This window comes from Pongo abelii, chromosome 12 (assembly GCF_028885655.2).
Source record: "Pongo abelii isolate AG06213 chromosome 12, NHGRI_mPonAbe1-v2.0_pri, whole genome shotgun sequence".
Lineage (NCBI taxonomy): Eukaryota > Metazoa > Chordata > Mammalia > Primates > Hominidae > Pongo > Pongo abelii.
Genome location: NC_071997.2, coordinates 28064702 through 28090319, shown reverse-complemented (window position 1 = coordinate 28090319; position 25618 = coordinate 28064702). Strand labels below are relative to the sequence as shown.

General features: G+C 42.5%; 1 protein-coding gene across 9 annotated transcripts in view; it reads right to left on the bottom strand.

Moving 5' to 3' along the window:
- Positions 1-6062: 6062 nt before the first annotated feature.
- Positions 6063-25618, bottom strand: part of LYG1 (lysozyme g1) — a 158305-nt gene continuing 138749 nt past the window's right edge. The window contains exons 7-13 of one of the 9 annotated variants that reach the window (XM_063713363.1): positions 22875-24788; positions 20298-20388; positions 17471-17545; positions 14370-14474; positions 13065-13249; positions 6515-6647; positions 6063-6336 (exon numbers count right to left, since the gene is read on the bottom strand). In XM_063713363.1, the coding sequence (XP_063569433.1) occupies positions 6218-6336; positions 6515-6647; positions 13065-13249; positions 14370-14474; positions 17471-17513 (585 nt within the window). In that variant the 5' untranslated portion in view covers positions 17514-17545; positions 20298-20388; positions 22875-24788 and the 3' untranslated portion in view covers positions 6063-6217. Of the gene's footprint in view, positions 6337-6514; positions 6648-13064; positions 13250-14369; positions 14475-17470; positions 24789-25618 lie in introns of all 9 variants that reach the window. The other 8 variants (XM_063713364.1, XM_063713365.1, XM_054547332.2 and 5 more) reach the window with 8 other exon arrangements.

Here is a 25618-nt window from a genome sequence, read left to right as displayed (position 1 = left end):
TTGATTTAATTTGACGGCTTCTAGGTAGTTTTATTTTTACTTTATAGACAAGGAAACTGCAACTCGTATTAGCCCATTGGTGCATTTAAGCGCTCTCTCTCTTTCTCCTCCTTTGTCTCTCACTATTTTTCTCTCTTAGTTAGTTAGAGAGTGGGCATGTGACACAGAGAAGACAGCAGCAGGAGAGGTACATTTTCATGGAACAAGGAAGGTGTTGTGTGAGAAATCACTGGGTGTTCACGGGTTCTGCTGAGACCTGCTCGGTCATGGAGACCCTAACCGAGTGGTGCTGGAGGAATCAAAGACACACACACAGAAATATAGAGTGCGGAGTGGGAATCAGGGGGCTGACAGCCTTCAGAGCTGAGAGCCACGAACAGAGTTTTACTCACATACTTATTGAGAGCAAGCCAGTAATAAGCATTGTTTCTATAGATTATAGATTAACTAAAATGGGAAACAAAGGGATGGGCTCTGGCTAGTTATCTGCAGCAGGAACATGTCCTTAAGGCACAGATCGCTCATGCTATTGTTTGTGGTTCAGGAACATGTTAAGTGGTTTTCCGCCCTGGGTGGGCCAGGTATTCCTTGCCCTCATTCCGGTAAACCAACAACCTTCAGCGTGGGCGTCATAGCCATCATGAGCATGTCACAGTGCTGCAGAGATTTTGTTTATGGCCAGTTTTGGGGCCTGTTTATGGCCAGATTTGGGGCCTATTCCCAACAGGTTCTTCGTTGGAGACATCAGGCCAACACGTCACCAACAGGAAAAAAACACCGAGGGGAGCTTCCCAGTGGTGCTTAGGAATGAACAAAAAATTATGAACTGTAAACTGTTTCCCTCAGAAGTCAAGGAGAAAACAGAGTCACAAAAATCTTTTTTAAATGCTTGGGTGTTTTCCGTATTGTGTTTTCACTTAGCTTAGAGGGGACAATGCCTGCCAGGCTGTAATCAGTGTTGTTACATCAGACTCTAAGGACAGTTGTGAACAGTCTTCTCTCCTGAGATGTTTCAAATAACACATCCCGATGCAACTTTATCAAATAAGGCAGCTGCAGACTCTCCAAGACCACATAAATACTGTGTTTTCCTAAGGATTAGGTTGCATAATTCCAGAGATATCTGTGGTTTGAAGCAAATGAATTATCAACAGAAGAGTCATGTGTCAATGAGCAAAATGGAAAAACAAGGGTAGAGGCAGTCAGTCTTTCATCTGAGGAGAAATGCAAGGTCTCCCTTCAGGATGGACAGATGGTTCTCCCATCTTCCCCAGGAAAATGAAACCACAGCTGCGTGTCTGAGTGCCAATGTTGGATGAAAGCTGGAAGCTGTCTCTGAAAAGCAGGCTTCCCCAAGGCTGGATGAGTCAGGCCAGGGTGCTGCTCTTCTGGTAAAGTCAGAATTCCACTAAGCAAGTAATAACCCCGTTGGTGTGAAGTGTCAAACATGTATGTAACAAAGAAAAGATTTTACAATCTTCTAAAGCAATTATGTCCAACCCGGGCCTCATGCAGTCCAAGACAGCTTTGAATGTGACCCAACACAAATTTGTAAACTTTCTTTTCTATTTTTTTATTTTATTTATTTATTTATTTTGAGATCAGGTTTTGCTCTTGTTGCCCAGGCTGGAGTGCAATGGTGCAATCTCAGCTCACCGCAACCTCCGCCTCCTGGGTTCAAGCAATTCTCCTGCCTCAGCCTCCCAAGTAGCTGGGATTACAGGCATGCGCCACCACACCTGGCTAATTTTGTATTTTTAGTAGAGATGGGGTTTCTCCATGTTGGTCGGGCTGGTCTCAAACTCCCAACTTCAGGTTATCTGTCTGCCTCGGCCTCCCAAAGTGCTGGGATTACAGGTGTAAGCCACTGTGTATGGCCCATAAACTTTCTTAAAACATTATGGGATTTTTTTTTTTTTTTTTTTTAGCTTATCAGCTATCATTAGTGTTAGCGTATTTTATGTGTGGACCAAGACAATTCTTCTTCCAATGTGGCCAGGGAAGGCAAAAGATTGGACACCACTGTTCTAAAGAGAAGGAAGAGAAATATAGAGAGAGGATTAAAATCAAAATGATTTCAGGCTTCTCAAGAGTAACCCTAAAAGCCCAAAGACCAACAGAGCAATGCTTTAAAAACTTCAAAGGAAAATTACTTCCAAACTACAATTCTGTTCCAGGACAAATTCACTAATTCATGTGAGAATAGAAAGAAAGATATTTTGGATCTGGAAAGTCTCAAAAAACTTATCTCCCATTCACTTTTCTCAGAAAGCTGCTAGAGGATGTGCTCCATTAAAACAAAAGAGTAAGCTCAGAAAGGATGTAAAAAATGAAAAGTGCAACATAGGACAGCTACAAAGGAATATGGGGAAGGGGATCCCAGGATGTTTCTGACTTACCTGAGACGGGAGCAGGTCAGAAGTTTCCAGGAAAGAGTTCTTCATGAAAAATAATTGATAGACTCTCTGATAAGAACTACCAATTAAGAGGATATTTATTGTTGAATTAGTGATAAGTACAGACAGAACTAAGGCAGCAAGCAATGGATAATTATTAACTCTATTATTATTCAAGAAAGTAAAGTAATCTTGGGTGATTACACAACTCAGCTGTAAACAGTGTTTGCATAATGTCTGATCTGAGACCAAACCATTTTTTGTGATGTAATTCACAGTCTCTAGGAAGAAATCTCTGGCATCCTGATAGAAAAATCTTGTACTTAAAAACAAACAAATAACAACTTTAATATGATTAAGACTTACACTGAGACACCAGTCCCCTACACACCCAGCTGACTGTCAGCCCAGAGTTTAGTGATCTTTAACCAAATATTCTTTCCTTTTTGTATTGCTGGAAAATTTAAAATCTCTACAAAACATCAAAAAGAAAGAAACCAGAGTACCATGGACAAAGGCTGATCATCTGCAAAGATATTTTTTTATGCAGAGAGAAATTCCACCCTACTTAGGCAGCCAAGATGTTACAATCCTTTTTTCTTTCTTTTCACTCTCAAAGGAGGTGAGAAGTTACAATCCTTTTCTACTGCCGTGTTTTTAACCATTACATACATATGTTCTCTATTAACAGTAACCTGTCCTCCTGTGAGAGGAATTAACAGAGCCATTTGCTATACATTCTTTCACAGTTTAGCCTAAATTCACCTTTATCAAAAGGAATAATAATGGCATGGGCAACATGGTGAGACCTCATATCTAAAAAAAATTTAAAAGTTACCAGGGCATGGTGGCACATACTTGTGGTCCCAGCTACTCAGGAGACTGAGGTGGGAGGATCACTTGAGCCCAAGAAGTGGAGGCTGCAGTGAGCTGTGATTGTGCCACTGCACTCCAGCCTGGGTGACAGAGCAAGACCCTGTCTCAAAAAAAAAAAAAAAAAAAAAGAAGGAATAATAAAATTTTCTTACCTTTGTGACAAACAGGTGAAGATAGAGACAGAAAGGTGCTCAGAGGTTAAACTTCCACAGTGAATGGAACATAGAGACATTATTTTCCTAGGTGTTTGCATTTCAAAAAGATGGCTCTCAGATTTCTGAAAAAAACAATCTGGGTTGTAAAGCTGACAAAAGGCTAACTCAGGAGGATGTAAAAATAAAATTTTACATACTTTTCACTGGGTGGGACCATCCCACCCAGTGCAAACTGCAAAATACTTAGCAGTCTTTGCCCAGCCCCTTCCCAAAATACCAGTAATGTCTAACCCCAACCCCCTACCCTGGGCACTGTAGCAGTAACAAAGGAAAGAGAATGAGGAGAAGGGAGGGAGGGAAGAAAACTGCCCTCACATATTTTCAAATACTTCCTGGAAAAGGAAGGCCAGGCTAGAATGACCAACTCATCCCAATTTGCCTGGGACTTTTCAAGTTTAATTTTACCAGTTTTAGCACTAAAGGCCTCATGACCCAGAAAATTCACCAGTTCCGGGCAAACCAGGATAGTTGGTCAACTGAACACCCCATGACATATGCACACATGCGCATGTGTGTGCCAACCATCTAATTATGTATGTGTGCCACTTAGGAAAAAATTAAAACTTAAAATAAAAAGATAGGCTTTAACATTGAAGACATCTGGGTTTGTATTATGGTCCTGTCCCTTACCAGTTTTGTGACCCAGGGCAAGTTTCTGTTGATGAATTACAATCATCCCTCGGTATCCTGAGGGACTGGGTCCAGGAGCCACCCCCCATACCCAAATCCACGGATGCTCAAGTCCCTGATACAAGATAATGTAGGGTTTGCATATAACCTATGCACAACTTCATGTATACTTTAAATCATCGCTGGATGACTTATAATACCTAATACAATGTAAATGATATGTTAATAGTTGTACTGTTTAGAGAATAATGACAAGAAAAAAAAGTCTGTACTTTTTCAGTACACATAAATTGTTTTTTCTTTTTAGGACAAGGTTTCCCTGTGTTGCCTAGGCTGGAGTGCTGTGATGCATAGCTCACCGTGGCTTCACACTCCCGGGCTCTAGCTATCTTCCTGCCTCAGCCTCCCAAGATGTAATTTTTTTCCCGAATATTTTCAATTCACACTGAATCCATGGATGGAGAAACCATGGCTATGGAGGGCCGACTATACTATCAACAACTCTGGTTGCCACTTCTCTTGTCTGTTCAAGGGAATAAAAATGATGCAACCTGTCAGGGCTGGTGGGAGAGCAACACTAATAAATGGCCTTGCCTCTTTCTTGCGTGAATTTGGGCCTCAGTTCTCCAAAATTCACCTACTGACACACCCTTGATTTTTTTTTTATTTCTTCTTTAGCGAAGTTAGCTTATTGTGTTCGTAACTAATTGTCTGTATCTGAATTAGAAAAGGAGCTGATATGGTTTGGCTGTGTCCCTGCCCAAGTCTCATCTTGAATTGTAGTTCCCAAAATCCCCACATTCCCATTACCTCCATGCTGCTGTTCTCATGATAGTGACTGAGTTCTCACAAGATCTGATGGTTTTGTAAGGGGCTTTTCCCTCTTTGCTTGGCACTTCTCCTTCCTGCCATCATATGAAGAGGATGTGTTTGCCTCCCCTTCTGCCATGATTGTAAGTTTCCTGAGGCCTCCCCAGCCATGCGGAACTGTGAGTCAATTAAACCTCTTCCTTTCCAAATTACCAAGTCTCAGGCAGTTCTTTATAGCAGTGTGATAATGGACTAATACAGGAGCCTTTGTGAACAAGGACAATGTCTTTGCATCCTGGTTTTATAGTTCTTAATGCAGTGGCTGCAGATAGAGGATTCAGTAGGATTTGTTAGTTGCTATATCATCTTTCTCAATGTGTAAAGTGCTGATATTGTACAGATGATAGAATGGGACATGAATAACTTTTATAGAATATAAATCTTCAAATTCAGTCATTTACTAGTACAGTGCACAGCCAATGTGCTTGGGGGCAGCTCGGGCTGATGAATTACCTCCCATGGACTGGCTCTCTTGGTGACTTTAGTGCCCCCAAACTAGGGAATAGTTTAGCTGAGTTAGAGACAATTTGGGCAGGAAAATTAGGGAGTTTGGGTGTAGGAGAATGTTCAGTTGTCCAGGAAAGGAAAGGAGACAATAACTTTCATGAGAGAGAGAGACAATTCTGGGGTTAAGATGATGCCAGAAAGTTAGCAAGTGACTTTCCTAAAGCCATTTCATACAGTAGATGGGGCTGGCTGCCATCTTACCCTTTTTCTCATCAAAATTTTTCAATTAAAATGTGAAACACTGACTTTTATCAAAGAAGTTAATGTTAGGGTTGCCAGATAAAATATAGGAAGCCCAGATAAATTTGAATTTTAAATAAACAGTTAATAATTGGTTAGTGTAAATGTGCTCTAAATATTGCGTGGGACTTATACTAAAAAGTTATTTGTCATTTATCTGGAATTCAAATTTAACCTGGGCTTCCTACATTTTGTTTGCTAAATCTGGCAACGCTAGTCAGTGAAAAATAAAATTCACAGAAAACCCACAGCAAGGCTAATGTCCATGAGAATACCTTTAAAGAAACACGGCCCTTGATCCACACAGACATACACTACACATTATAAATGCAGGTCAAAATTCTTCCTTTAATGTGATTCATGTTATTTTAATGACTTTTAGGTCAAACTCAGATTCCCAGTTATAGGCGCCCTTGGCTAGTTTTATCTGTGTAACATTTGAGGCTGCATATGTGATCATGGTCTTGAGTTTCATCTGAGATGTTAGAAGCCATGTCTCCTGAGGTACTTGGCTCGTGCAAGGACATCATTGCAGAACTCACAGCTCAGGTCCTGGCTGCTTCCGACATAGCCACCATCCCCACTGTAGGCGCAGAGTCCACCTGAAATGCATGAGATAGGTTAATGCATGAGATAGGGGTATTCAGCAGTTAACTCTGATTCTCTTTACTAACTACCTAACAGGAGGCAGCTGGAGTTTTGGGGAATCTGGTGCAATGTATTATATTTGTCCCTATTAATTCTGTGCTTGAGACAACTGACTGACAGCGTTACACGTACCTCTCAGGTACTGGTCAGGGGTCCAGGTTGGAAACCTCCTCTGGATTTCTTTGATTCTAGTAGTCAGAACTTCAGTCATCTGGGAAACCTGAGACTCACTAATCCAGGATGTGGGAGCATGAGAGCCAGGGTCCTGGAGGGAGGGAAGCAGAGAAGAAGCCACATAAGCTGGGTGGGAGGGTGATCTGGCTTCTTGGGCTCAATGGCGCTTGTTCATTTCCCATCTCTTGTTCTCCTTTGATGGAACCAATGCCACCTTCAGTCTCCTGTGAGGTAGGTTAGTTAGGGTGGTCATAGCCTCCCTTATGGGGAACAAATTTGCCAGACAGGTGGAGAGAACAAACCACTGACAGTGCACAAACTACATTTGGGACTCACGGTCAGAATATCCTACAGTGCCAGACACGGTGGCTCATGCCTGTAATCCCAGCACTTTGGGAGGCTGAGGCAGGTGGATTGCTTAAGCTCAGGAGTTCGAGACGAGCCTCAGCAACATGGGAAAATTTCATCTCTACAAAAAATACAAAAATTAGCTGGGCGTGGTGGTGTGTGCCTGTAGTCCCAGCTATTTGGGAGGCTAAGGTGGGAGGATCGCCTGAGCCTAACAGGATCGATTGAGCCTGGGAGGCAGAGGTTGCATTGAGTCATGATTGCACCATTGCATTCCATCCTGGGTGACAGAGTGAGACCCTGTCTTTAAAAAAAAAAAAACATCTGCAGTAAGGAGGACAAAGAACAGAAGGGAAAATCCCCAAATCCATGTAAGCACAGAAACCCATGATTAGTGTCCTTGGGCTGACCTATGCTCATTATAAGAGTAAAAAAAAAGCACACCCCTGGGTGGAGAATTAAAATGCTGAGACACGTGACATACGTGCTAGCATGCACAACAATAGCGCATGTGCATCCAGGAGACCCCAAAACATGCTTAACAGCAACAACCATCCCCTCTCTCTTATGAATATCATATAAGCTTTCCACGAAGGGATTTTCCCAATGTCACATGAGGCTGTCCATTCTCCAACCAGCTACCAGAGTGTACTTTTGCTTTGCAATAAACTTCTTAGCCTACTTTTACTTTGGACTCGTGCCCAAATTCTTTTGTGCGGCAAAGTCAAGAATTTGAACTGGCCCTCCAACAACACCTGGAGATCAAACAGTAAAGCTATTTATACCTGTTAGAATAGCTACTGTCAAAAATGCAAAAGACAGGTGCTATAATTTGAATGTTTGTCCCCTGTGAAATTCATGTTGAAACTTAATCCCCCTTGTGGCAGTATTGAGAGGTGGGGCTTTTAAGAGGTGATTAGATTAATCTATTCATAGATTAATGGATTAGTGGGTTAATGGTTATCACAGGAGTGGGGCTGGTGGTTTTATAAGAAGAGGAAGAGAGACTAAGCCAGCACACTCAGCCTCTCACCATGTGAGGCCCTGAGCCACCCTGGGACTCTGCAGAGAGTCCCCACCAGCAAGAAGGCTCTACCAGATGTGTCCCCTTGACCTCGGGGTCCCCAGCCTCCATAACTGGAAGACATAAATTTTATTTTTCATAAATTACCCATATTTAGGTATTCTGTAATAAGCAACAGAAAACAGACTAAGACAACTAGGGTTGGTGAGGATGTAGAGAAACTGGAATCATTGTACATTGTTGATGGCAATGTGAAATGGTGCAGCTACCATGGAAAACTGTATGTGGTTTCTCAAAAAATTAAAATTAGAACTACCATATGGGCTGGGTGCAGTGGCTCACACCTGTAATCCTAGCACTTTGGGAGGCCAAGGCGGGTGGATCACCAGGCAGGAGTTTGAGACCTGCCTGGCCAAAATGGTGAAACTCCATGTCTACCAAAAATACAAAAATTAGCCGGGTGTGGTGGTGGCCACCTGTAATCCCAGCTACTTGGGAGGCTGAGACAGGAGAATTGCTTGCACCCAGGAGACGGAGGTTGCAGTGAGCTGAGATTGTGCCATTGTACTCCAGCGTGGACAACAAGAGTGAGACTCTGTCTCCAAAAATAAAAAAAAAAAAGTAAAAATTAATACCATATGATTTAGTAATCCCCTTTCTAGGTATTCAGCCAAAAGAATTGGAATCAGGATCTCAAAGAGATATCTCAGCTCCCACATTCATTGCAAAGCTATTCCCAATAGCCAAGAGGTAGAAACAACCTAAATGTACCTGACAGATGAATGAATAAAGAAAATGTGGTATACACATATCATGGAATATTATTCAACCTTAAAAGAAGGAAATCCTGCATTATATGACAACATAGATGAACCTTGAGGACATAATGTAAGTGAAATAAGCCAGTCACAGGACAAATACTGCATGATTTCACTTATATGAGGTATCTAAAATAGTTAAGCTCATAGAAGCAAAGAATAGAATGATGGTTGCCAGGGGCTGATGGGGAGAGGGAAACTGGGAGTTGCTAATTAATGGGTATAAAATTTTAGTCATGCAAGACAAGTAAGTTCTAGAGATCTGATGTATGACATTGTGCCTATAATTAACAACTGTATTGTACGCTTACACATCTGTAGCCAGCATTATCCTTAGCAAACTAACACAGGAGCAGAAAACCAAATGCCACATGTTCTCACTTATAAGTGGGAGCCAGATGATGAGAACACATGGACACATAGAGGGGAACAACACACACTGGGGCCTATCGGAGGGTGGAAGCTGGGAGGAGGCAGAGGATCAGGAAAAATAACTAATGGGTACTAGGCTTAATACCTGGGTGATGAAATAATCTGTACAACAAACCCCCATGACACAAGTTTGCCTATGGAACAAACCTGCACATAAACCCCTGAACTTAAAGGTTAGAAAAAAGGCTTTCTTTTTTTTTTTAATGTTAGGTTTGTGACTGTAAATCTCCCTTAAAGCATTTTTACCATATCTTATAGTTTCTAATATCTAGTGTTTCTCTATCATCCTGTTTTAGTTATTTTTAAGTTTCGCTATGATTTGTTTCTTTAACCTAAGAGTTACTTAGTGTTGTGTATGTGTGTGTGTGCATGTATTTTAAATTTCCATATGATCAGAGATATTTTTAATTTTTTAAAATTATCTTCTAGCATAATTGTATTATGGTGAGATCTGAAATTTCTGAAGATTTCTTTAATAGATGATATATGATCAACTTTTGTAAAATGTTCCTCATGTGCATGAGACAATTGTATGTATCCTAATGGATACATAAATAATTATAGCCCCCTCCTTCTCTCTCTTTCTTTCCTGCTCTCCCTCCCTCCCCAATTAACAATCAAGCCTCTTAATTGTGTTCTTGTTACATGTGTTAATTGTTTTACTTATTTTTCTTCTATATCTTTGCCGGTTTGTTTATTGTATAACCTGTAAATAATCAAGAGAGATGTGTTGACATTTCCCATTATGATAGCAGGTTTATTATTATAGTAATAATAATTTATGCTGCATATATTTTGAGGCTATTTTACTGGTGTCTACTTGCTTTAAATTGCTATACTTCCTGGATAAATTCAATCTTTTTTGTTATGTCATGATTCTCTCCATCCCAAATATTTCCTTCTAAAGTGTATTTTATTTAATATATCATAGTTATCAACATTATTTTGATTATTGTATGCCTGATAGGTCTTCTTTTTACCATACTTTTACTTCAAACTTTTGCATATTCAAATGCTTTAAGTGTTTCTCACATAAACCATGTAAATCTGGATTTGGGCTTTTAATCTCATTCATACATCTGTGTCTTTAAACCAGTAGATTTCCTCTATTTATATTTATTGCAATTATTAATATCTTGTAGTTGCTACTATCATCTTAATTTGTTATTTCAATGTGTCCCTCTTTTTCTACATTCCTTTTTACTCCCGTCTTTTTTATTATTATTATTATTATTATTATTATTAGAGACAGGGTCCCACTCTCTCACCCAGACTGGAGTGCGGTGGCGTGATTTCAGCTCACCGCAACCTCCGCCTCCCAGGCTCAAGCGATTCTCCTGCCTCAGCCTCCTGAGTAGCTGGGATTACAGGCACCCGCCACTACTGCCTGACTAATTTTTGTATTTTTAGTAAAGACAGGATTTCACCTTTTTGGCCAGGCTGGTTTCAAACTCCTGACTTCAAATGATCCATCCGCCTCAGCCTCCCAAAGTGCTGGGATTTTAAAGATGTGAGCCACTGTGCCCAGCCTATTTTGTAACCGAAGCTATGTCTCACCCTAAATAAGGCAAGTACTCTCTGATCCCTTGTCTCCCCACCATTGCTTCCAGCCCCCATTATATTGACCATACCTATACCCTGGGTTTTACTTAAAATGTGGTCCAGGGACCAGTAACATCAGCAACAACTGAGAACTTATTTATTAGAATTGCAGAACTTTGGGCCCCATTTCAGACCTACTGAATCAGAATTCTCATGTAAACAAGAGCTCCATGTGTTCATATGCACAATAAGCTTCGAGAGTCAGTAAACTAGACTTAAAAAAAAAAAAATCTGTGGCCGGGTAAAGTGGCTCACGCCTGTAATCCCAGCACTTTGGGAGGCTGAGGCAGGCAGATCACTTGAGTCCAAGAGTTCGAGACCAGCCTGGGCAACATGATGAAACCCTATCTCTACAAAAAATACAAAAATTAGCCAGGCATGGTGGCGCATGCTTGTAGTCCCAGCTACCTGGGAGGCTGAGGAGGATCGCGTGAGCCCAGGAGGCAGAGGTTGCAGTGAGCTAAGATCGTGCCACTATACTCCAGCCTGGGTGACAAAGCCAGACTCTGTCTAAAAAAAAAAAAAAAAACCTGTTAAGATGATAGATCTCATGTTAATGTTAAGTGGTGTTCTTGCCAGAGGAAAAAGATAGTAAAGTTACAAGGTTTGGGCTAAGGAAGGGACGAGCAGACATTTCACCGCTGCTTCAGCATAAGGGTGTAACTCAGTTAATGACTGAGTTAGTGTAGGTAGCAGTGTGATGCCCTCCTTCAATGCTGCAGTGCAAACCCTCCAAACAGGCCAGAAAGGGATTTTTCTGTCTGAACTTGTAATTCTCTTTCCAGATGGTCTGAACATCTAACAGGACTTCTAACCCTTCTTATACACCTTTGATTACCACTTCCATGTAGGTTTCATCATATTTGGGAGAAATGTCCAAATCTAGAGAATTCTCTTTTTTGTTGTTTTTTTTTTTTTTTTTGAGATGGAGTCTCGCTCTCTTGCCCAGGCTGGAGTGCAGTGGTGTGATCTCAGCTCACTGCAACCTCCACCTCCCAGGTTCAAGCAATCCTCTCACCTCAGCCTCCCAAGTAGCTGGAATTACAGGCATGCACCACCATGCCCAGCTAATTTTTGAATTTTAGTAGAGATGGGGTTTCACCATGTTGGCTAGGCTGGTCTCACACTCCTGACCTCATGTAATCCACCCTCCTTGACCTCCCAAAGTGCTGGGATTATAGGCATGAGCCACTGTGCCTGGCCCAAATCTAGGGAATTCTTATTTCATCTTCAAAGGAAATGGACTCATCCTTTCCTCAAAAGCCAGATTTTACAAAGGAGACAGAACAGCGCAGCAGAAATGATGCCAGCCCTAACATCACAAGATACTCAGTCCCAGTTCTGCCTCTTCTAGCTGCCATGTGACTTTGTAGCAGCAACTCCTTCCTTGTGATTCTATTTCCTCACTTGTCAAGGATGGATTACGTGTCCCTCACCTCATCTTATCAGATTATTGGATGGGTCTCCAAATCGAAGTAAAATAAAGTATTTGAAAGTACTTTAAAAGTATCATACAAAAAAGTCAAGGGAAGCAAATTTGAAGAGATCATTGAGAAATAAATTTTTCTAAAATCTTAAAAAAAAAGACTGCAATACTCACAGGTTCCTCAACAACAACCACAAAAGCAGTGTGAGATCAATGGAAAAAATCGAGCCTCATTCTCACCCTTGCCATCACTGATTCCCTGGGGTAGAATTAATTCAACAGTGGATTAGTGACCATTCCCCAGAAGTCTCTAACTGGCAAGTGATACCAGGCAGAATTCATGCAAAAATAAAACTCATTCTTCAGAACTAAGAATTGTATAGAAAAAAGATAAAGGAAAAGAAATTTAACATTTTTTGAGAATCCAACAGATATCAAGTACTTTTTTGCATTATTTCATGGAATCTTCATAATAATGCTGTAAGAATGACATTTTATAGGTAGAGAAACTAAGGCCCAGTGAGATTAAATGACTTATTCAAGGCCATGTGGCTACAAAATAACTGAGGAAATATTTAATCTGTGATCTTTCTCTTGGACCACTTAGGTCCAGAAATCCAGAATAGGGTGGCCCAGATGATATTCTGGAAACACGGCATTATTTACTGTGAAAAGAAATTGTGGCTCAACATGAAGCAGAAATGTTGCTGCTCATATCTCTCAGGCAGAACTGTGACTGTCACAGCTCTAGAGAGCTTCATTCATGCTGTGTTCTGTGAAGCTTTGCCATCATCCAAAAAACAAAGCAGTGGTGCCACATAGCAGAATGGCCACATGTGTCAACGGATGGAGAGTTACCTGCACCATGCTAGTCCTATCGCCCATGTTGACCAGAATTTTGTCACCGGGAGACTTCCTGGACAAGACAGGAGCGATCACGGCAGGATCCACGCAGTACTTTTGGCCAATGGTTTGCATCGTGGGTTGATATTTCAGGAGGTATGGCATGTCTATTTCAGCCAGCGTTTCAGAAGCACGAACTCCTAAACCAAACACAAAAGGAAGGATGCAGCTTGGTGTGACTTATGCTGCAACAGAAGCTCAAGGGGAGAGAGAAAGAACAATCCAAGGATCTGGGTAATGGTTGAGGACTGAGAATCCCAGATTTTGGTCTTAATCTTTAGTAGTGGCCACTCCCTGACCTGAGGTTAGGACTCTCCTCCTGTGAGCTTGAGTCAGCATCCCCTGAGCCAGGGTTCCCTGTGGCTGTCAGTGCCCTTCAGCTGGGCTCTCAGGGGCTGCTCTGGCCCACCCAGGACAATTCTATGGCCATAGGAACCATTGGTCCCATTCTGAGCACCCCAATAAAATGAAATGTGCCTGCCTATCAGCTGCAACCTGACATGAAGGAGAAATTCTGCCAAACCCTTCAATAAGTCTTTAGATAGTGCTCCTCAACAAGTTTGTTCACAATTGCACAGTTTTCCACTCCTAAATGATACCAAGAAATCACGCGAGTTTAAACCTTTCTGAAATAATAAGAAGGCTGGGCAAAAGGAAAGCCAATAATAAGCCAATCTACTTAGCTAGCCTTACCTTCTAGGTGCTTTTATGGTTTAAAAAGCACTCTCGGCTGGGCGCAGTGGCTCACACCTGTAATCCCAGCACTTTGGGAGGCCATAGAGGGAGGATCACCTGAGGTCAGGAGTTCGAGACCAGCCTGACCAACATGGTGAAATCCAATCTGTACTAAAAATACAAAATTAGCCAGGCATGGTGGCACATGCAGGTAACCCAGCTACATGGGAGGCTGAGGCAGGAGAATCGCTTGAACCCGGAATGTGGAGGTTGCAGTGACCTGAGATCGCACCATTGCACTCCAACCTGGGCAACAAGACAGACACTTATCTCAAACAAAATAAATAAAAATAAAAAATAAAAAGCACCCTTGTCCACACTGTGTCGATCAGAGCTCACAACAATACTGTAAATACCGTAATGCTAACCCCCTTGCCACGGATGCAGGGGCAGCTAAGTGACTTGTTCAAGAAGCAGAGCTTTGGGACCCCATACCCGGAACTCTTTCCAACACTCAGTAGCGTGAGGCATGGGAAACAGTGAGAGCCAGGGGAATAGGTTGAGAAGGCGAAAGCTCATAGCTACCACAGTAGTTCAGGCCGTGACATCTTCCAGTCCCACAAGATGCTCCGGGGGTGTCCAGGGTTTGGATGTTTCCATAGCATCCCCAGTTGCTGCTTTCAGACAAGTCTACAGGTTGAGAAAAGTTCAGCCTAAGGCACGGAACTAGTTCTCATCATTCTTCTGTCCATGAATAAAATTACATTAATAGAAGTAACTATAATAAAATCAATTACATCACCTTCACTCTGCAATTGAAACTCTTGAAATTTAAATGAGAAATATCCCAATAAATGATCACAAAAACTTCCTCAATACCAAATTCTCACCTGCTCCCCTGCAGATATGAGTAACTATTGGAGCTATTGAAGCAGTTACACTCTTTGTAAAGTTCTGGTGCCCTTTGATGTTGTCAGGTGGTGTCTTGGAACACATCAGAGAGGATTTGTTCCCTGTAAAGTAGTCCTCATCTTACTTTTTTTTCTTTCTTTTTTTTTTTTGAGACAGAGTCTGGCTCTGTTGCCTAATCTGGAGTGCAGTGGCATGATCCCAACTCTCTGCAACCTCTGCCTTCTGGGTTCAAGTGATTCTCCTGCCTCAGCCTCCCGAGTAGCTGGGATTACAGGTGCATGCCACCACACCCAGCTAATTTTTGTATTTTTAGTAGAGATGAGGGTTCAACATGTTGGCCAGGCTGGTCTCGAACTCTTGACCTCAAGTGATCCGCCTGCCTCGGCCTCCCAATGTGCTGGGATCACAGGCGTGAGCCACCGCGCCCGGCCTCATCTTTCATCTTATATGAACTTCAAGCACTTCTCCGTCAAATATTCCTAACTTGTTGCTCTGATGAAATAAATTTATGTTTGCTCTGGAGAAACAAGTATAAAATCTGGATCTCTCTGGGATATCAACCCAGATCCAAAGTAAGGCACTGCTCATAAATGAGAATTTGAGGTTGGCTACTCTTTCTCTCAGGTACACTTCTAGATAAGAGCCTAAGGCTGCAGAAGGGAGTGAAGGAGAGAGGCATGGGACCAGTCTCCACATGGGATCACCCACTTTCCACTTCTTCCCTTTCTCTCTCTTTTCCATCTCTCTCTACCTCTGTCATTCCAGTCGTCACTGAAGGGGAGGGTGGTTTCAGACACTCAGGATTTCACAAAGGCCATTGAAGAGGAGAATGTTCCTTCTCTTCACACCAGGAGAAGGGTGCATGAGTATTTAGATCTACAATTCACACAAGGTGGGTGCACAAGTATTTATAATATATCTACAATTCACACCAGAATGGGGGCACATGAGCCAGTACGAAGATACCTACAGTAGGCAAGAAATCGCTCCTTTTGAGAATCATCTCACCATTATAAGGCTGTAAGAATGTCTCATTAGATTACTTATTTATTTATTTATTTATTTATTTATTTATTTATTTATTTATAGACAGGGTCTCACTGTCACCCAGGCTGGAGTGTAGTGGCACGATCATGGGTCACCACAGCCTCAACCTCCCAGGTTCAAGCTATCCTGCCACCTCAGCCTCTCAAGTAGCTGGGACCACAGGCACAAGCCAACACACCTGTCTAATTTTTTGAAGAGATGGGCTTTTGCCATGTTTCCCAGGCTGGTCTCAAACTCCTGAGCTCAAGTGATTTGCCCACCTCGACCTCCCAAAGTTCTGGGATTACAGGCGTGAGCCACCACACACAGCCAGATTACTCTGTTTAATCTATTTGATCCTTTGACTAAAGTAGATTAGATTATCAAACCTTAATGATTTGCAGATCTTTGGAGATATATCTATTGCCTATAATCATATGTGTCCTGTGTGTTTATATAAATGCATTTTCAGGTTCTATTTTCCTAGAACTTTATGGGGTTGATAAATACTCGTCTTTTGGAGCAAATACTTCTACTTTACAAACTTGTGATAAGTAACCTAAGAAAAATGTGGGAATGAAAAGACTAGATCTTTTATGAATATACTAAAAATTAAACCAGCTGACATGTTCTTTTTTATTTTTTAATCAGTGCACTTTTATCTTTATGACTGGTGACAAATACCCTTAGTATTGCAGTTGGTTTTATCACTCCTTGGTTCCTGCCTTGTGGACCTCTCCCTAGCCACACTCTATGATCCTCAAAGTTCTTTGTATTCCCAATGATTAGCACCTCGTAGGCATTTAAAAATATTTGTTGAATGAATGGGTCAATAACTAAATGAATGACTATGAGACCTCATCTAAGAAATCTATTGAATTTAGAGTCAGGAAAATTTAGCTTCTCCTGAGGAACTTTGCTTCCTCCTTTTATTTATTAAAAAACAAGTAGGCCAGGCACAGTGGATCACCCTGTAATCCCAGCACTTTGGGAGGCCAGATCACGAGGTCAAGAGTTCGAGACCAGCCTGGCCAACATGGTGAAACCCTGTCTCTACTAAAAATACAAAAATTAGCCAGGTGTAGTGGCGGGCACCTGTAATCCCAGCTACTTGGGAGGCTGAGGCAGGAGAATCACTTGAAACTGGAAGGCAGATATTCCAGTGAGCTGAGATTGCACCACTGCACTCCAGCCTGGGCGAAAGAGCAAAATTCCATCTCAAAACAAAAACAAAAACAAAAACAAACAAACAAAAACAAGTACTTTCCCTTTTTCCTCTAGCTGCAAAGCTGAAGTTCAATCACAGCAACTAAATCAGCCTCAATGGTTAGCTTAATCACATGTGCTCGGTTGCCTTGATTCTGGTTTTCCATTTGAATTAGTCTTATTCATTAGTCTTATTCTGGCAACCACCTCAATTCTTCTATGGAAATATGTGCTTTAGGAATAAATTCAATTTGGCATTTTTTATAGTGGACAATGAGCAGCTGTCAATGGTGTATATTTAAAGTCTGGCTTCAAGCAGTGCTGTTTTAAGCCCACCTTGCATTCCAGAGAACCCCACTCTTCTGTGAGACATTTGGGGAGAGGCTGATTATTGGTGGCTGTTCCTAACTCTAGTATTTGTTGGACAGTTTAGGAAAAAAATAATCTTTTTTGTTGCATTTTCAAGTATTAGAAGTGCCATTGTGTTCCTGTGCTTATCCTTCCCATCTCCAGAGTCATTTGGGAAAATCAGCCACACTCACCCATCAGGGCAAGGAGGCCCAGCAGCAGCCACAATGCAGACATGATGATGATCTGGCTCTACGGCTCCTGAAACACTTTTAAAACAAAAATTAGCTTGACAATACAAAAATATCAGTCATCATCATAACAACATGTAATATTTCTACAGAAGTAGGGGTGAAAAGAACAAATTTCCCCATATCTGACCTAAGAAAATGAATTATTTGAATCATAGTGAAAAAAAGCAAAAGTAGGACAAGTAAGTGCTCCATTCATTCTTTCAATTAATCTAAAAATGAGAAGACTCTTACTCAGCCCACAGGAACTCAACATACAGTCAAGTTACCAACTACTTTATTTCAAGAAGGCAAGACGCTTTGAATCTCAACCACTGAGAAACATACTGACCCGGCTCCAGACCCTGAAAAGCAAATTTCTGATGCCCATACCTCATCCCAAGAGCCTCTTTATTATCTCCATTATCAAAAGGAGAATTTTGTATTGGTGACTTCTTGGAATTTAGGTCCCTTCTTCTTCAGGTTTGAGGAAAGACCACACTTTCCTCAGTGCCCTGGAATCTACACTGGTTGGAAGACATTTCCCACTGCTCTAACCCCAGCCTGGAATCACAAACTCCCTTTATCACCTTGAGCCATGTTCCCCATTCCCCCTCTGTAAAACCCCAATGTGGCAACAAATCTGGACCAGAGCCCAGGGAGAATGGAGCTACCTCCACCAGCAAATCCCCAAGAAGCTGGCTCATGGGCAGGGGTCCCAAGATTGAACCCATGAGGTGCTCACAAGACTGGAGAATGAACACCTGGCCAACATGGAGCACCCGCTCATGTGCTCTCTCTCTCTCTTATCCCAACCATTCCCCTAATCACCTTCCATGAGTACAAACAGCCCTGGTTCTCCTACTGGCTACCAAACCAATACACAAATACCACCCAGGATAGTTTGCTGTTGACCTCAGGGAATGGTAGAGTTTCTGGACCTTTGCCTCCAAAGCGCCTCCCACCAAGACCTGCCACTCCAGGGTGTATGTCATCATTGCCCCAGTCAGCAGAGCCTGGTGGCCTAGCATTTTGAATTATTACTGTCATTACATGTAGGAATGTGCATATAAACAAGGCACTTGGTACTTTCATGATGCTTTTCTCATCTCTTTTGTTTTGAGGTTAATCTTATGGGTTGTTTCCTTCAAACACCCAGGAAGAGATTACATCTCAAGATGGAGAGGCTTTAAGGAAGTCATTTGAAGCCAGGTGTGGTGGCATACACCTGTAGTCCTAGCTACTTGGGAGGCTGAGGCAGGAGGATTGCTTGAGCCCAGAGGGTCAAGGGTGCAGTGAGCTATGATCACAACACTGCACTCCATCCTGGGAAACAGAACAAGAGCCTGTCTCAAAAAAGAAAAAGGAAGTTATTCGATTTCTGTCTTCTTAAACTGAGGGGGCATATGCCCTTCAGATGCAGCCATGCTTTTTGTTATTCTCTCTACAACATTGAGATGGTCTGTCCGATTTTACTTAGTTGAGCAGAAAATGTCATGCTCAGTCCCAACACCAAAAAGATTCAGGGACCTGGAATCTTAGCTGGGTCTGCAGGAACTCTCAGATTTAATCACCCAACAGGAGTCATTTATTCAGCATCCTGAGCCTCCAGCAGTAAACAAGAGAAGACAACCAATCCCAGGAGAAAAGAATGGACAAAGAGCTGCTTGGGTATAGGAAAAGCTCATGGTCTCATGAAAGTGCATCACTGGCTTTATGGAAGGACCCTTCAGGAAAAAGCACTGCTCACATTCAAATGCTCCACCCAGGGTATTTCACTCTTTTTGCTGCTTTTCCAGGAAAGAAAAATACTTCCTCTTGGAAACCCAAGTGGAAGGACTCAGCTTTTATTGTAACAGGAGAGCTACCTTATTTTCCATGCTTGGAACTAAATATCTGTGTTGAGAAGTCACTTTAATGAAAGAGTCTATGTAAATACATGTGCCACTTAATGGGAACACAGAATTACTTTCTGGTTGCTCCTGGGACCAGGTCATCAAGGTAAAGTTTTTCAGTTTCATCAGGGAAGAGCAAGAAGTGACAATGGAATTTTTCTTTTTTTTCTCAGAGTCAGAGTTTCACTCAGTCACCCAGGCTGGAGTGCAATGGCACGATCATGGCTCACTGCAGCGTTGACCTCCTGGGCTCAAGTGATACTCCCACCTTAGCCTCCCAAGTAGCTGGGGCTGGAGGTCTATGCCACCATGCCCAGATAATTTTTTAGTTTTTATGTAGAAATGGGTCTCACTATGTTGCCCAGGCTGGTCTTGAACTCCAGGCCTCAAGTGATCCTTCCACCTCAGCTTCCCGAGTAGGTGGGATTACAGGCTCAAGCCACCACACCTAGCTTGGAATTCTTAAATGGATGAACAATGTCATTTTGTCCATAAATACAGCATATTGAAGCAACCCAAACTCTATGGCCCAAATTTACAAGTGATGAAAAGTACCCTGTGTTTAGAAGAGATTGTCGAGACATCACTTGGGTGTGCTCAAAGAGTGTCTGTCAGTTCCCTATGATTCATTTGTAAATCCCCCTGTGGCTCCCTGCTTAAAACCATTATGAAGATGTCAGACCAAGGCAGCACAGTGGTCATGATGTCAAGCACAATGTTTGTCCGCATCCCTCTTCTCCCTACTCAGAGAGCAAAATAGTAACAAACAGCAAGGGAGTGTCAACAAGCTGGAGCAACAGACCTGCCAGGCACACTGGAAACTGACAACCAGAGCATCCCTCAGGAGCTACCTCACATTCCTGGTGGCTTGGATGGGGACATCTTCCTCTACTCACCCTCTCTCCACTGAGTACTTTGGAATTCCCAAAGCACTGTGTAAGTTTGTAAGGCATAATGGACCATGTCTTCTTCAGTTCATCAATTTTTCTAGAAAAGGTGGAAACAGGTATCTTTGGTCTTACGGTTTTCACACCTTAGAACCTTTTCCATGAATGCTCTCAATCTTTACCTTAACCTTAAACGGTATCATTGCAGGTCATTGGGGCCCTCCATCCAGCCCAGAAATGTGATGTATTAACACCTCAACGTGCTGAGCAATGAAGGTGCCCCTGCCCCATTGTGGTGTCCCCATCTAATCCTGAGAGAACTGAGAACTGCTGTATGCATCCACATTAGGCATGGTCTCCTGCTCTAAGCTGTGTTGTCACTATTGTTTATTGCTAACATGTCTCTGTGTCTGCCTACTCATTGTGTGCTGATAGGCCTTTCTTTTTTTAATTTTTTAATTTTAATTTTATTTTTAATGACTTTTTGTTTTGTTGGGTTTTGCTTTGTTTTGTTTGAGACAAAGTCTCACTCTGTCGCCCAGGCTGGAGTGCAGTGGTGCGATCTCAGCTCACCGCAACCTCCGCCTCCTGAGTTCAAGTGATTCTCTTGCCTCAGCCTCCCAAGTAGCTGAGACTACAAGCACACACCTCCACGCCTGGCTAATTTTTGTATTTTTAGTAGAGATGGGGTTTCACCATGTTGGCCAGGCTGGTCAAGAACTCCTGACCTCAGGTGATCCACCCACCTCAGTCTCCCAAAGTGCTGAGATTACAGGCATGAGCCACCGCGCCCAGCCCCTGGGTTTTTTGCTTTTTCTTTTCTTTTTTTTTTTTCAGTTGAGACAAGGTCTCACTCTGTCTCCCAGGCAGGAGTGTGGTGGCCCAAAATTGTGGAATCCTCTCACCATTATAAGCCTGTAAGAATGTCTCATTAGATCACTCTTTAATTTTTATAAGTGTTAATTTTTTTTTTTTGAAACAGGGTCTCACTGTCACCTAGGCTGGAATGAAGTGATGTGATCTCAGCTCACTGCACCCTCAACCTGCCTGAGCTCAGGTGATCCTCCTGCCTCAGCCTCCTGAGTAGCTGGGATTACAGCCGTGTGCCAACATGCCTGGCTAATTTTTGTATTTTTAGTAAAGACGGGGTTTCGCTATGTTGGCCAGGCTGGTCTCAAACTCCAGGGATCAAGCAATCTGCCTGCCTCAGCCTCCCAAAGTGCTAGGAACCACCGGCACCAGGCTGGTTTTAAAATTATTTTTATTTTTTAATTATTTTTACTTTTTAATTTTTAAAAATTTTAAAAACTTTTTTTAATTTTTAAAATTTTTATTTTATTTCATTTTTAAAATGTTTAAATTTTTAAATTTGTTAAAGCCCTTTCCAGTAGCATCACATCGTACTCATCCCCCTCTTGCTATTCTAATCTTCTCCCTCCCTACATACACACACACACATACACACACACATACGCACACACACATGCACGTACAGCAACACCCCTGCCCATTGCCTCACAGATTGCTATGCACCAACAGGCCTAAAATTAAAATAGTAATAGCAATGCAGTCACAAATATAAAATAATATAAAATTATTCTGCCACTAAGATCATGTTTTTTTTTTGAGAAAAATATAACTTTTTAGAGCAAAAATTAGGGCAGCAACATGAAGGCTCATTTTAAGCTGTTACGCTGTGTAGAGCTGCACCTTCACATGGCCTGTGAAAATACCTATTTACTGAATTTGGATTGTAATCAATAATTACCAGCCTAGAAGACCTCTGAAAGTTTGATCATTTTCTTCCCTCTGGGCAGGCAAATCTTTTCCCTGCAGAGAGAGACTGTGAGCTGGAAGGGAGTTCCTTTTCTCAGTGCGTCCTCTACGACTGCTTTTCCCATTTGGGTTTTTGAAAGTTCAGAACTCCAGGAAGGATCATCCTATGCTAGAGATTTCCCCATGAATGTTTCCTTCTGCACAAAGAGCAAATCAGAGAGACCTTGGCCCCTCTGTTCCATCTATGGACTCTAGAGGCGTATCTGTCTTTTTAGTCTGTTAGCCGAGACTGTTAGACATGTTGACCTTAGTTCTTCCACAGCTTGCAGAGAAAATAAGACTGTTATAGAACCAATACTTATGGTTGTGGGTTAACGTAGCATTGGCAAGACTGCCCATGAGGGCAAGCAAGGGATTTACCAGCTGGCAAAATACAAACACCTTAGTCTTTTGGCTTTCAGTTAACAAGTACGACATCGCATTTGGCCCTATTACAGCTACAGTTAAGTGCACACACATTTCTTTTCTCCCATTATTCAATTTGCACATGCTCACAAATCCAAAAGTAATGACATACTTGCATTAAAAGTAATCTGAATTTTGATAAGTGTTGTAATGAACAGGAAAAATTATTCTATCATCTACAAATCTTTTCAAACTCAGGTTTTCTTTGCAAGGTCCCTAAGTTTCACCTGACTCCAATATTTCTTATGCAGCAGAGACACAATCATTGCCAGTTGATCACCATACACTGGATTTTCAACTTCAATAAGCCCGAGCGTAAGACCCATGCCTCTGCTTCACACTCACCTGTCTTCAGTCAGTGCTCCTCCTTAAAGGTGGTGAGCCCACAGCGATTTATATAGAGTCCTGTTCTCTTGTTAAAAGTGTTGATCTCATCCTATTTTGGAGAGATTTATGACATCTCATAAATTATAATAATAATCATAATAATTATAAATACTTTGAATTTATATAGGTCCTTTTATTCAAGAATGTCCTGGCATTTTGCAAACATTAACCAATTCGTTTCTTGCCATACCTCAGAAGGCAAATCCTAGTTGTAGTTTAACTGACACATTCAGGTCCAACACTTGTTTTTATTCACATCAGTTTCTGGGAATGTGGGTTAGGTAAGAAAGCAAGGAAGGAAGAGAGAGAGAGAAAGAGAGTAAGAAGGAGGAAAGAAGGAGGATGGGAGGAGGAAGGGAGGAAGGGAAGGAAGAAAAGGAAAAGACAGAAGGAAGGGAGGGAGGGAATTGAACTTGGTGTGTCAGAAACTCATTATTGGTTTGTATTTCAGGTAAGCAGAGCTCCTAGACCAGGGGTTGGCAGCTTTTTCTTACAGGCCCAGATAGGCTTTTGGGCTACGTGGTCTTTGTCATAATTACTCGCCTCTGCCATTGTAGCACCAGAGCAGTCATAGATAATATTTAAATGAATGGCCATGACTGTGTTCCAAAAACACTTTCTTTACTACACAGGTGGTGGCCCCTGTTCTGAACCACCGAGAGATACCAGTTCACATGTCCTCAGTTCAGCAATGTGGGGAGAGATGATCGGCTGGATGATGCTATTTTATAGACACCCAGGACCTACAGCGTGTTCCAAATGTCTACATCAATAAGTACTTTGAGAGGGTTCATGTGAAGTTTCCAGGAAGGATTCTTTCCCAAGTTGTGGAAAGGGTGCATTTCATCACTGAAAGAGGGGGCCCCCTCCCTTACCACACCCTGTGCCCCAGCTCAACTAAACAGCTTGATTTTCCCCAAACACAACACCATTCTTTGCGCTAGGCCTTCCTACAGGCTCTTTCCTTTTTATCTAACCCCTCAGGGACAGGGGCTGTGTCGTCTTTATAATACCAGCATGCAACACTCTGCCTGACACATATTAGACACTCGATAAAACATATGGAATCCATGGCTTGCTTATTGGCTGACTGGTATACAGTCTGTCTCTTCTGCATCCTCTGCCTTAGCTCCCTCCCCACACCACAACTCAAACACAAGCTCCATGACAGCTGTGAATCTGGCTACTTCATTTATAAGACTGAGTCTTCAGCGCCCAGATAACAGCCTGGCACACTGTAAGTGTTCCGTAAATCTTTGTTGAATCAGTCAATGACTGAAGAATTCCTACAACCTCACGCAGCAATATTTGGACTGGGTTTCCAATGCTGGGCCCCACGTTAGACGTGTGTTCCTTGTGTTTCAGGCAACGTGGATATTTCTACCATAGCACCTACGGCACTTTGGTTTGTTGTTATCTTGAGAACAAAAACAAAGGCATTTTTTTCCCTGTATTCCTTATGGCACATAAGGGGTATTCAATACATGTTTGTGGAATGAGAAAATGAATGATTTAAAGCATGTTTATGACCTTTTGGAAGTCACTCACTCTGCACACCCAGTGCAGACATTGAGGGCTAAGATTTTGTTGTTCTCGGCCAGGTGCAGAGCCTCACACCTGTAATCCCAGTGCTTTGGGAGGCTGAGACAGGTGGATGACTTGAGGTCAGGAGTTCGGACCAGCCTGGCCAACATGGCAAAACCCCATCTCTACTAAAAATACAAAAATTAGCCGGGCATGGTGGTGTGAACCTGTAATCCCAGCTACTTGGAAGGCTGAGACATGAGAATCACTGGAACCGGGAAGGAGAGGTTGCAGTAAGCCAAGATCATGCCAGTGTACTCCAGCCTGGGCCACACAGCGAGACTCCATCTAAAAAAAAAAAAAAAGATTTTGTTGTTCTCTACCTGTGGCTGAGATGGTGAGACCACAAGGCAGGGCACTGTGAGCAAGGATCCAGATTTGGACACCCAGGGAGTTCCTGAACTTTAACTCTGGGAGGGGAGTGTGAGAACACTGGGTTCCTCTCTGTTGTTGGCAGAGTTAGGGTAAAAAGAGAAATAATGCACCCATTAAAAACTCTATCCTGACCCCCAAAATGGAACTCATCCATTTTATTTTTTACACCAAGCTCTAGCACATACCAACAATTAAAAGGTATTACAGTGTGGGAAAATCTGGGGATGCCCAGCCCCACCTACAAAAGCACCCTGTCATCAGCCCAGAGGGCCATGTTACCATCCTGGGAGGTTCTCCTGGGCAGCAGCCAGCATGTTGCCTGGCAATGGCTCCACAGAGACGATGCCCACCCGCGTCCTCAGGCTTGTTTAGTCCTTGCCAGCCCCTTTATGGATAACCTTCCTTTCAAAGACCTGGCATACACTCGCAAATACTTACCTCCCAGAAAGAGGGAGGATCCCAGACAGCCAGTGTGGGAGTGGAGGAGGTACTGAAAAGAAAGCTAGGTCAGGCACGGTGTTTCAGCCCTGTAATCCCAGCACTTTGGGAGGCTGGGAGGGAGGATTTGCATGAGGCCAGGAGTTCAAGACCAGCCTGGGCAACATGGTGAGACCCTCCATCTCTACAAGAAATGAAAAAAAACAAAAACATAGCTGGGCATCATAGCTCACACCTGTAATCCCAGCACTTTGGGAGGCTGAGGTGGGCGGATCACTTGAGATCAGGAGTTTGAGACCAGCCTG